Here is a 13,169-nt window from a genome sequence, read left to right as displayed (position 1 = left end):
AGAGGGTATCAGGGGCATTGTTTGCCTTAACAACACTAACCCATTCTCAGGAGGTAGTTCTATCAACTGCTCCTGCTACCACATTCCACAGAGATGTATTAGCAGAAATATTGTTTTCCCCCAGTTCCTCTTCATGAGGGTGATGAGGCCTCAAGAGACCCAAGGAGTCTTAACTGGAGAATAGGGATGAGAGGGCTCAAAACACCCTATCACCTGTCTTTTTCAGATAAGAATGTAGACAGTACAAACTTCGGCAACCATCTTTTTTAGAAAAAGTACATGCAGCATATTTAGAACTCAGCTGTGTCACATCAGACTTACTGTTGGGAAGTAGATCATGAACAGAATCCAAAAATAACAGCCATTAAAGACCTAGCAACCAAAACATGTTTACGTATCTACTGAAAGCCTGATGGTTTTGATTATATGGTGGAGAGCATAACCCACTAGTCTATTTTAGGTGAATTTTCCTTTCACCTTCCCTTAATACTGAGGCAAAAGATATTTTCTGATGTACACACAGTAAACTCTGGGCAGGGAACATATACTGAAATAATGCAAAATTCTTATAGCTGTCATAATTTTTAAAGAATTAGTTTCTTGAATTAAAATGTCTTCATTCCTTCTTCCTCTACCTGGTAGAAGCCACTGCCTTTTTTTTTTGGGTACTGGAGCTGGGGATAGAACCTGGGACCTCGTATGTGGGGAAGCTGGTACTCAACCACTAAGCCATATTGGCTCCCAACTGGTTTTGTTGTTTGTTTGCTTTGTTTGTTTGTTTTTTAGGAGGTGCTGGGAACCGAACCCAAGACATCCCATGTGGGAAGCAGGTGCTCAACCACTTGAGCCCCATCTGCTCTCCTGCCACTGCTTTTTGAGACTTCTATGACAGTAGGTTCCAAACAAGAGCCTGCAAAAATTATCATAGTCCTTATTCCCCCTCCTGAGACCTACATAGCCTTTTTATTTTATTTAATTTTAAAAAATTATTTAGAGAATACTTTCTATTAGTTTTTGTAATCAAACCAGTCTTTTTATTTTTATTCTCTCATTTCTGGAACAACGGACAGCTTGAAGGCCTCAAGGTGGCTCCAGAATGAAACCATTCTCAAGTTGGGTAACAGGCCAAGGGTGGTTCATGTTACCAAATTTACATTCTCTGCCAGATTTTCACTATTTTATATAACAGAAAGCAATCACAATAAACTTTTGTAGAGATCTTGCTCTGGAGTTATTTGTTACCACGTATTGGGAGAAACTTGGAAGGAGACTAAATATAACTGAAGAATTATAATCTTACCTGACTATAAAGTTTTGACATGCAAAAGAGGTAAAAGGATGAATCATACTACCTTCAAAGTTGTAGCTTTCTATCCTTTTTCTATGAAACAAGGAACCTGAATCCAAAAGAGGAAGGTAGCAATCTCCTTGAGTTCCATTCACACCTTCCCACTGAGGGAATAAAAGGACCTAAACCAGAGGTTATAATGAATCCTAATAACCAAAATCCATGTAAAATATTCAGAAATCAGAGAGAGAAATAGGGGAAAGAAAAGGCTTATCATAAGCAGAAGACAAAAACATAGGATGGGAGCAAAGTTAAAAAAGTATCTACTGTTTTCCTACCTCAAGAAGTTCTTCCCACCAAAAAAAAAAAAGAAACAAAAAACCCAACCAAACCAAAAGCACCCTTCTGAGAGCTCATGAATTTCAGTGAATATTACTCTTTTCTGATGACACGGCCTCAGAGACCCTATTTATTTATTTCTTCCTTAAAGAGCATAAGAGATGCTTTTTCATGTATATATTGCTTTATTTTTAGCATCCATTTTATTTCTTGAGTAGTCCTTATCCATGTGGTTTAAGCATAGAACATACAAGGGTTATAAGTCAAGAAAATATTGCATAATTCCTGTATGATCAATAGGAAGGTTAAATGAATACTTTTCCAACACTCTGAGTCTATTCCCAGCTTATTAATAAAGAAATTGAGCAGCTTAAGCAGTAAGTGAAGAAAAATAATTGCAAATGTGAGAAAAATAAACCTTCTCACCAAAAATTCAGGTTTTTAAAGTAAAGGAGAGAAGCGAAAAGAACACCAAGGTATCAGTTACAGGAGTTATAGAAATACTATTATCAACAAACGCACACTCAAAATTTTGGAGGTATCACGTTAAGATATGTATTCTAATAAAACTGTCTGAAAAGTGAAAAAATTTGACCTATTTTCCCAACTAGCTTCTATTATAGAAAAATAAGATATAAATTACATGGGGAAAAAAATGCAGTCAAGAAAGATGAAAACTTTGACAAGGAAGAAAATATATCCTAGGATGCTGAATAGTGCAGAATATTTTAATAGCTTTTTGTCTTTTCTGAAATTTTCAGGATTTACTAGAATTTGGACTCTCCTCTGCCTATTCCTTCTCACTAATCCCATTTTACCATAGGAGTCTCTGGAACTTTGCTCCTTTTTGCCTAAGGATTTGCAATGTTTAATAGAACTAGTCTGCAATCTCACATGTCACCAGTAAGTGTCACTGGACAGTCACATGACACATTCCTAACCGAACAGAAGCTAAACCCTCCAGGTTCTAGAAAACACAGTAATGAAGGAAGATAAGGCTTTCTTTGTACTCTTGTGTTCCTTTGTAGAACAGGAGAGTGAGGGAAGGTCTATAAAGAAGAGTTAATAAGGTGCAAAATGAAAAAGAAAAAAGGCAGATTCAACAAAGCTACTTTATTAAAAAAGCATATGATGTAAAGTATCTGACACACTACACACATGCAAACAATTAAGTGGCAGCTAACACATGGAAGAATGCATTTCATGGCATTAGGGAAAATGGCTAAGAAATCTTGTAGTTTATATAATGCTGTGAGATCTCTCAGGTTCTAATGTTGGATGTGTCTTTCCTGGATAGATATCTGCCTCAGCTGTTAGCACTGATTTTCAGAATAAAAAGTCAGAAGAAACAAAAAAAATTCTTGATTTTTTCTTATTTAAAAGATCTAAACAGACAGGCAAATTGGAGTTCACTATGAATGGGTGCATTCTCAGCTGCCTCTCCAAATTTGCTAAGAAAATTTTTATATCTACGCTTGCTTTGTATTTAGATGGCTAGCTTTAGAAAGGAGGAGACAGCAACATGTATTCTTCGGCACTGTGTGCTGGGAAACAAACACCAGTAGAATAACAATATGGAAGGGAGCAAGGCAGATTTCATTATGGTAGAGTACCTACACTTCCTCATAACCTGGATTTACACACTGCAAATCCTCTGATCTGATTACCTCCAGTGATCACGTAAAATACCGGCTTTAAACTCTTTGCCTTAGTGATAAAACAGCCACTTTGATTCACAACGAGACATTCACAATAAAGTATATTGTAAACGTACCTGTCCACAGCCTGGGGCATTGCACACAAACGGTCTGTCGTCTCCCATATTTCATGTAGCAGAGCGGAGCTGAGGAGGGGGAGGTAGGGAGGAAAAGTTATGTTAAATACGCTGAAGAAAAAAAAGAAGTGCTTCAAAAATATCAAGCCTAAAAACAGGTGTTCCAAGAATGCCATCTATCAAAGCTGTAAACACAGGCTACTTTGGGGAGACCCATTAAACAGGTGGCATATGATCACTGTGCCTCAACTAAAACTTTTAATTAGAAAAATCTACACTTAAATAATCAAGGAATTTCAAACCTTTTGGTAGATTTTTCCCTCTTTCTACTACAGTATATAACACACTTCTCCAGGCTGAATTATAACCAGTGCAGTTTCCCATGTCAATAAATCCACTGAATGCTCAATGAGGAAGCCATATTTCTGAACTACAGAAGACCAAAATTTGTCATTTAATTAATTAAGGGATTATAGGAGGGGTGCTCCATTTTACAGGGCCATAATCTGGCTCCCTGGTGTATAAACTACGAGATGGTTGGCAAGGGCCATTTATCCCCGATTATTGCCAAAGAAAACAAAGCACCCATCCTATTGGGCTACACAGGAAATGATTTTCATTAATAAAAAATAAAAATAAAAACCTTTTCTCCCCACTGGGAGCCTCCTTCTCTCCCCACCAATAGTATGTGGCAAATGGAGAAATATCGGTGCCCTTCCCCCATCTGATTCTATTTATGGTTAGGTTTTTAAAAGCAGCAATAAAACAAATGCCGGCTCTTTGGGGGTTTACTGGGTGAATATGTTCCGGCTGTTTGTGCTGCTCTCCGCCAGAGTTCTTGGGTTGCTCTACTACAGCCAACAGATGTGTGCTGCTGCAGGGGATAAAAGAAATTGCACTAAAAGGCATTACCATCCATCCCCTCTATTTCTCTGAAGAATTTAACAGGATTTATACTGTTTTTTGTTTTTTCTTTTAATTTATGAAGCTAAACACTTGAAATGTTGATTGAAATTTTTTATCAAAGAGCAGTAACTCTAATCTGAGTGTACACTGGGGAGATTTTTATAACCCTACTAAGAATAAAAATAGATGTGGAGATGGATAAGACATGCATATCATAAAAAAAATTTTTTTTAAATCCCCAAAAGATATTCAGTATTTTAGAAGGGCAGAAGAGAAAAAGGGGAAAAAAAAAACAGCCTTTCTAGGACAAAACCCTAAACATCCTTCCACAAGAGAGAAAGGTAAATGAAAGAAAACAAACAAGGGAAGATGAGAGAGGAACTATAATTTGAATATGCCTGGAACAATCTCAGAACTATAACCAAATTTCAAATTCTTATCCTGGAGATAAACCAAAATGTCAAGTTAATCTCAGTCAGGCCTGCATTAAAATAAAATGTTAACATGCTAGACTGAATCTAGTAACCAAAAACCAGGCTTAAAACTAAGAGTGACTAGGTAACATCTCTTCTACTCTCTTAAGATTCAATCTGGAGTTGGAAACCAATATTTCTGGTTGTCTGATCAGTAATTATATTACTAATTGGTGCTTAAAATTGTGGGACACCCCATGAAATAGAAAGGACTTCATGGTCATCTTTCAGTGTATTAGGAACAGGGGCTAACTATAAAGGAAACGATGCTGCAGCATTGCTATCATGGAAGAGAGTCTGTATGTACATACGTATATAGAGATTTATATCACATTTAGCCAGGATAAATTGCTTCAATAAATTGTGTTCCTAGGAGACACCAGCTCCTAGCTAATGATTGGGTACTGGGAAAACAAGGGCTTCATTCTTCCTCACAGAGCCCCAAGACAAGCAGGTTTTCTGGTTCATTTCCTTGTTTTAAATACGTGATGATTTTTTAGCTCTTTCTGGAACTATTACATAGTGCAAAAAATAAATACAAATAAATAAATGCAAAGAACAAGGACAATATGGCTAAAAACTCTATCAGGGCATTTCTGGAATGCAGTTTATCTCTGGAAAATCATAACAACTGCTGTGTTGGAGAATAATTTCACTCCCAGTCCCAGGTCCTCTTTTCCTAATATATTCATGAAATGAAAATTTTATTTCAACAAGGTCTTCTAATGTGTTTCCAATCAGGAAATAAATGACAAGGGCTAGAGCAGACAAAGCACAAGGACCAGGCAGAATTTCTTAACTATTATTTTGGTTTTGTGATTTGGGTCTAAGTTTTCTCATTTTTCTATCTGTTTAGAAGAGGGAAAGGGTCCTGGCTGAGGAATGAGACAGCAACGGTATAAAGAAGTGATTAAAATTTTCGAAGCACATAATTTAACTTGGCTTTACAAAATCGCACCACAATATATGGCTTCCAAATTTTATTTAATGGGGAAACGGACTTGGCCCCGTGGTTAGGGTGTCCGTCTACCACATGGGAGGTCCGCAGTTCAAAACCCCGGCCTCCCTGACCCATGTGGAGCTGGCCCATGCGCAGTGCTGACGCGCACAAGGAGTGCGCTGCCACACAGGGGTGTCCCCCGCGTAGGGGAGCCCCATGCACAAGGAGTGCGCCCGTAAGGAGAGCCGCCCAGCGCGAAAGAAAGTGCAGCCTGCCCAGGAATGGCGCCGCCCACACTTCACTTCCCCTGCCGCTGCCGACAACAGAAGCGGACAAAAGAAACAAGACGCAGGAAATAGACACAGAGAACAGACAACCAGCGGGGGCGGGGGGTGGGTGGGAGGGCATTAAATAAATAAATAAATCTTAAAAAAAAAAACTTCTTAAAAAAATTTTATTTAATGATATCCTGACTAGGAAATGGAAATGAAAAAAAAATCATGATTTTCTAAAAGAAAAAAAAAGCAGCAAAAAAATGGAGGGGCGGGGAAGCACATTAAAATGTCACAGAAGCAAGCATTTTTATGGTTCTTAAATATTCAAATCTGACAGAAAACAAGGAGGATTTCCTGCTTCCTTTCCATTTGCTGGCCTTTGTTTTGCCATTTTCACCAAAGGGAGATCACAATGGAAGGAAGAAGGCCCTCTTTCTTAAAACATTCACAATTATTCTTAAATCATTCCCTCAGTCTCTTGCTCTGGTCATTTCCATAATTCTTGCTTTCTAAAACGTTTCCCTTTGAAATTAAGCATTAATGTGATTTGACTCTATTAGAAATGTTAAATACTTAACTATGATAATAATAGTCTGTCTCCCCATGGGGGGAAAAGTTCAACTAACCTCTTTTAAAAAAATTGCTAGGAAGCGGATGTGGCTGAAGTGATTTGAGCTCCCGCCTACCACATGGGAAGTCCCAGGTTTGGTTTGCAGTGCCTCCTAAAGAAGATGAGCAAGACAGTGAGCTGACGTGACAGGCAGGCATGGCAAGCTGATACAACAAGATGACACAACAAGAGACACAAGGAGGAAAACATAATGAGATACAACAAAGCAGGGAGCAGAGATGGCTCAGGTGATTGGGCACCTCCCTCCCACATGGGAAGTCCGGCATTCAGTTCCCAGTGCCTCCTAAGAAGCAGACCAGCACAAAACAAACAGACACAGCAAATGCAGGCAATGAAGGGGTGGGGAGAAATAAATAAAATAAATCTTTAAGAAGAAAAAAAATTTCTCCTTCATTCCCAGCCTGCTACATCACAATTGCTACAGATAAAGAATGTCATTGTTTATTTCTACCTGACATCAAAAACAAGTCTTTTGGGAAACGGACTTTGGCCCAGTGGTTAGGGCGTCCGTCTACCACATGGGAGGTCCGCGGTTCAAACCCCAGGCCTCCTTGACCCGTGTGAGCTGGCCCAAGCGCGCAAGGAGTGCCGTGCCACACAGGAGTGTCCCCCCCCCCCGTAGGGGAGCCCCACGCGCAAGGAGTGTGCCCCGTAAGGAGAGCCGCCCAGCGCGAAAGGAAGTGCAGCCTGCCCAGAAATGGCGCCGCCCACACTTCCCGTGCTGCTGACAACAGAAGCGGACAAAGAAACAAGACGCAGCAAAAAGACACAGAAAACAGACAACAGGGGGAGGGGAATTAAATAAATAATAAAAAAATAAAAATCTTAAAAAAAAAACAAGTCTTTTTAATTATAAGAGGTCAAACTGATAACATCTCAAAAACAAAAAGCAACACATTTCTGTGGTATAAGCAAACTGAGCCAAAAGAAAAATCTTCTTGAATAATGATGCTACCACTCACTGGAATTTAACTCAAAGCCCATTTGTAACTGAGCTTGACAAGTAGGTCATGTTTCTGGGCATGGCACTCATGGTCTGTCATCTACTTCTCAATCTAGTCTTCAGGCAAAACTCAAACATTTTTATAGAACTAAACAATAAATAACAGGAGAGGGATACATACATTAAGAGGCAGTGCCAAGGGGAAGTGAGATGCTTTCACTAGGGATCTTAGAAAAACAGAAAACAAAAGATGTAAAAAGGCTGTCCTAGAAGCCAAGGTATATGGAGGGAAAGGTTCATGTACTCTGAGTCATCAGAATATACAACGATACAAACGAGTATTAACTCCAAAGACAGAAAGTCATCAAATGTTGGGAGAGAAATGAAGAAAAACTAAGGTTTAGAGAATTATTTTTAATAACTGGGATGATTTCACAAAATTTATGTTAAAAAGTCAGAGGTAGATGCTGAAATGGTCATTTATCAATGTCCAAGTTATATATCTATGTATCTGTTGCTATCTGTCTAGCACTGTCTACTGAGAGAGAAGGAGAAATTTTTTTAATGAGGATGAAATCTGTCACTAAGGGCTATAAAATCAATTCTCTGAACCTGACTGAAATAATTTCTCTAGGAACTAACCAGTGATACCAAGAAGATGGTCCAACTTTAAGTGAGAAATAAAAACCATGTACAAACACACCCAGGAGCCTGTTGTTTAGGTTCCTAGTGACAAAACCCAGATATTGCCGATTCGAAAAATGAAAAGGGCAGGGAGCTGAGGTGGTGCAAGAGAATGATTGCCTCTCTTCCACTCCGGAAGATCCCAGGATTGGTTCCTGGAGCTGCCTAATGAGAACATAAGCAGACACAGAAGAACACACAGCGAATGGACACAGAAAGCAGATTGGGGAGGGAGGGGGAGGTTGAGTGACAGAAATAAATAACTCTTAAAGAAAAAAGAGAGAGAAGGGCACAAAAATCAAATATTCATAAAAATCTGGAAGAATTTTAGATTAGCTATCATTCATTCACTCATTCATTCATTCATTCATTTAAAAAACATTACTAAGGAACTATAAATTACAAGGCAAAGTAGATACAACAATAAAAAGACAGGAAACATATATGGCTTAACCAATTGGGCTCCCATCTACCATACAGGAGGTCCAGGATTCGAATGCCAGGGCCTTCTGGTGAGGGCAAGTTAGCCTACGCGGTGAGCTGGCCCATGCAGGAATGCCGCCCAGCATGGGAAAGTCGCCCCACACAGGAGTGCTGGCCAACGCTGAGAGCTGGCGTAGCAAGATAATGCAACAAGAGACACAGAGGAGTGACAATAAGAAGACGTAGCAGAACAGGGAGTTGAGGTGGCGCAAGAGAGGAACTGCCTTTCTCCCACTCCGGAAGGTTCCAGGATCGGTTCCTGGAGCCACCTAATGAGAATACAGGGAAGCAGATTTGGCCCAACGGATGAGGCTTCTACCTACTACATGCAAGGTCCAAAGTTCAAATCCAGGGCCTCCTGACCTGTGTGATGAGCTGGCCCACACACAGTGCTGATGCGCGCAAGGAGTACCGTGCCACACAGGCGTGTCCCCCACGTAGGGGAGCCCCACGCGCAAGGAGTGCGCCCTGTAAGGAGAGCTGCCCAGCACGAAAAAAGTGCAGCCTGCCCAGGAATGACGCCGCACACATGGAGAATTGACACAGCAAGATGATGCAACAAAAATGAGACACAGATTCCCAGTGCCGCTGACAAGAATACAAGTGGACACAGAAGAACACACAGTGAATGGACACAGAAAGGAGACAACTGGGGGGGGGGGAGGGCAGGGAAGGGGAGAGTTAAAAAAAAACCTTTAAAAAAAATGAGAACAAAAGCAGGCACAGAAGAACACATAATGAATGGACACAAAGAGCAGACGATGGGGGGGGATAATAAATAAATAAATAAATAAATAAAAATAAATAAATAGTCCCATGAGTTTAACCGTAAGTTTCAAAAAAAACCCTACAAAAAATAATGTTTCACTCATCTGGCATTAAAGAAGTCACGTAAGTGGTAAAAAAAGATTGTTTAATTTACAAGTTCAACTAGCCAGTGGTTGATCAGCTTACTGAGATCCCTTGCTATTTCTCCTTTATTTTGTCATTTACTAAATTCTTTTGCTAGCAACTCCAGACTATAGACAAGAAAACAAAAAAGAGGAATTTAACAATCTTGGTAAAAGCTGTAACAAGAAAGAAGTTTAAAATTTAATAACCATAATTTACTTTTAGGATCATATATATTTAATTCATTAATTTACCACATACTTATTCGGTGCCTACCATATGTTCTAGGCTCCAGGAATTCATCAGTGAATGAGACAGACAAGGTTTCTGCCCTCAGAGAGTTTACTTATATTCTAAAAGGAAGAGACAGACACTAATCAAGTAAACAAACAAAATAATTTTAAATTAAAAGCAGGTAATTATTATGAAAGAAATGAAATGGATGTGTTAATGACTAGGCAAGGGCTACTTTAGTTTCAGGAATAAAAAAGGGAATCGCTGTAGTTTATTATCTGTCACCAAAAGGGGATGGGACAGAATATAGAGATCTAGATTAAAACGTCAGGAAGCCTTTACTATCGTAACAGTAGATGTTCAATAAATATTTAACAATTTAATCTTAAGTTGATATTTAAGTACACTTTGCTGAAATTTTACACTTCAAGTGCAGAAAGATGTTGGGTTCACAAAACATTTGTTATGCAGGTGTTTATGTATTTTAAGGCTATACATATTTAAGGCATGTTTAAAATACATATTTACAACTACTCCATGCCTAAGGCACATTACATGACTACACCCAACCAATTCAATTCTTTTATCATCATCAAATAACAGAAAGCTCTATGGTTTTTGGTTAGAGTCCGAAAAATGGGGAGAAGGGAGGTGTAGTAGTGTGATATAGTTATGAATTCCAAAAATAGATATTGGATTATGTTTGGAAACTCAATCACTGGGCATGATTGAGTTATGATTAGGGCTTTGATTAGGCCATGTCTTTACGGTGCTGAGTCCCTACCCACCAAAGGGATGTCAAAAGCATGTCAAAGGACAGAGTTGGAGCTTGTGATGTGAGGGCTTTTGATGTTGGAGTTTGATGCTGAAGTCCAGGGAAGTAAGCTCACAGAGGAAAGCGAAGCCAGCCCCGGGAGGAGAGGAAACCTGAGCCCAGGAAGAAACAAGCCCTGGGAAGGAAGGAACTTTGAACCCAAAGATAAGCAAGACCCTGAAAGGGAGGAACCCAGGAAGCCTGAACCCTTACAGCCATCGGCAGCCATGTCGCTCCAACATGTGAAAAGAGACTTTGGTGTGGGAAGTAACTTATGCCTTATGGCCTGATATCTGTAAGCTCCTACCCCAAATAAACACCCTTTATAAAAACCAATCAATTTCTGGTATTGTGCATTAGCACCCCTTTGGCTGACTAATACAGAATTTGGTACCGTGGAGTGGGGAAGTGCTTTTGCAATTACCAAAATGCTGGAACGGTTTTATAAATGGGTAAGGGGTATTATTTTTTTTAAGGAAATTGTGAGATGCTTAATGGAAAAGGCCTAGATTGCTTTGAAGAGACTGTTGATAGCAATATAGATGCTAAAGAGACTTTTTATGATGCCTTAGAAGCAAATGATGAAACTACTATTGGAAACTGGAGGAAAGGCGATCCATGGTTCAAAGTTACAGAGAACTTAGCAAGATTAACTCCTGGTGTTTTATGGAAGGCAGAATTTAAAAATGGCAAGCCTGGGCATTTAGCTAAAGAAATTTCCAAAGTAAACCCAGAGAATGTGGCTTGACTTCTGCTTACAGCTTATAGCAAAATGCTAGAGAAGAGAGACATATTGAGGACTGAACTGTCAGGCACAAAGAAAACAGAAACTAATTCTGGAAATTCCAAGCCTCTGGAAATCAAGCTCCCAGGTGAAAGTGCCCCATTGGAGGACTTAACTAAACTTGGCACTTGTAAATCAGGATTGGAGATGCAGTTATCTCGGGAAGACTTGTGAAAAATCTTACTGTCTGATGGCTTGGATCCCTGCTTCTTGTATGGTAAATCAACAAGGTTTTTGAGAGAGCTGTGTGAACAAAACCACTGTCAGCTTGGACTAAAAGGGTCATGGAAAGGAAAGACTGAAGGAGAAACAGCTTTGAGAGGAAAACCATGGAAGCTGAGATCTGGAATTAAGACTATCACCTTGGGCCATGAGAGGAACTCCACCCATGTGTACAGAGAGGATGAGTTTGCACCAGCAGTTGAAGAGGGTAGATGTTCCCACCTGATGTTCTGGGAGAGTTTTGCCACACCAGGGTACAGAAAGGTTGGAGCACATTCCTCAAGGACTAGGGTGGTTAAGGTCAGCACCCCACAGGTCTGAGAGGGGTGAACCTGTCCCTCAAAGGTTAGAGATGGCCAAGTGGTCAACTCATTGCTCTGAGAGGGTTCAGTCTGTATGCCAAAGGTTAAGAAAGGCCAAGTGATGAACTCATTGCTCTGTGTGGGTTGAGCCTGTATGCCAAAGGTTAGGGGGAATGCTGTCTTCACAACACTGTACTAGGGGAGTCAAGACTTTAACCCAAAGATTGGGTAAGGTGTGGCAATTATCCCAACACTCTTGGAGGGTAAGGTCTGGAGCTTGGTCAACACTCAGATGCTTGATGAGGGTGGAACCTAGAAAATGCCCACTGGGCAAGCATTTGAAAAGAGTGGGTTCCCATAAGGCACCAAAGAGAAGAAACCATCATCTTAAGAATAACTTTCAGTCTGAAATCAAATGGAGGATGCCGTGCAGGTTTACTGAACTGTAGAGGACCCATGACTCATGTTTCCCTCCCAATTTCTCCTTATTATAACGAAAATGTTTATCCTTTGTCTGCTCATTTGTGTACTGGAAACACGTAATTGTTTTGTAAGTTTCAGAGGTCTATAACAGATGAGATTTTGCCCAGAGACAAACTATTTCTTTAAATTGATTGTAAGATAATTTAGTACTTGCATTGTTACTGATTTAAGGTTTACCTGAATACTGTAATGTCTTTTTGGAATTCAGAGGATGGAGTGTAGCAGTTTGATATAGTTATGAATTCCAATAATAGATACTGGATTATGTTTGTAATCTGGTCTATTACTGGGCATGATTTATGATTAGGGCTTTGATTAGGCCATATCATTAGGGCATTGAGTCCCCAGCCCTCTTGGTGGGTGGGGACTCACAGATAAATGATAAAAGGCATGGCAAAGGACAGAGTTGGAGCTTTTGATGCAAGGGTTTTTGATGTTGGAGTTTGATGCTGGAGCCCCGGGAAGTAAGCTCACAGAGGAAAGAGAAGCCAGCCCCAGGAGGAGAGGAACCCTGAGCCCAAGAAGAAGCAAGCCCTGGGAAGGAAGGAATCTTAAAACCAGAAAGAAGCAAGAACCTGGAATGGGAGGAACCCAGGAAGCCTAAACCCTCACAGACATCAGCAGCCATCTTTCTCTAACACATTTTGCTCCAACCCACTCCAAGATTTTGGTGAAGGAACTAACTTTTATGCCTTATGGCCTG

At 40.0% G+C, this 13,169-nt stretch overlaps 1 protein-coding gene across 11 annotated transcripts in view; it reads right to left on the bottom strand.

Annotated features, from left to right (window-relative positions):
• LOC101410655 (cyclic AMP-dependent transcription factor ATF-7) overlaps positions 1–13,169 on the bottom strand; it is an 87,968-nt gene that overhangs the window by 60,058 nt on the left and 14,741 nt on the right. For 5 of the 11 annotated variants that reach the window (XM_058308109.2, XM_058308106.2, XM_071218859.1 and 2 more), the window contains exon 2: positions 3,402–3,470. The exons of 1 other annotated variant lie outside the window; for it this stretch is intronic. In XM_058308109.2, the coding sequence (XP_058164092.1) occupies positions 3,402–3,449 (48 nt within the window). In that variant the 5' untranslated portion in view covers positions 3,450–3,470. Of the gene's footprint in view, positions 1–3,401; positions 3,471–6,621; positions 6,718–9,903; positions 9,981–13,169 lie in introns of those variants that run through there. 5 more of the 11 variants (XM_071218860.1, XM_071218862.1, XM_058308112.2 and 2 more) reach the window with 3 other exon arrangements.

This window comes from Dasypus novemcinctus, chromosome 12, assembly GCF_030445035.2.
Source record: "Dasypus novemcinctus isolate mDasNov1 chromosome 12, mDasNov1.1.hap2, whole genome shotgun sequence".
In the NCBI taxonomy this organism is placed as follows: domain Eukaryota; kingdom Metazoa; phylum Chordata; class Mammalia; order Cingulata; family Dasypodidae; genus Dasypus; species Dasypus novemcinctus.
This window is presented reverse-complemented; position numbering and strand designations above follow the sequence as displayed.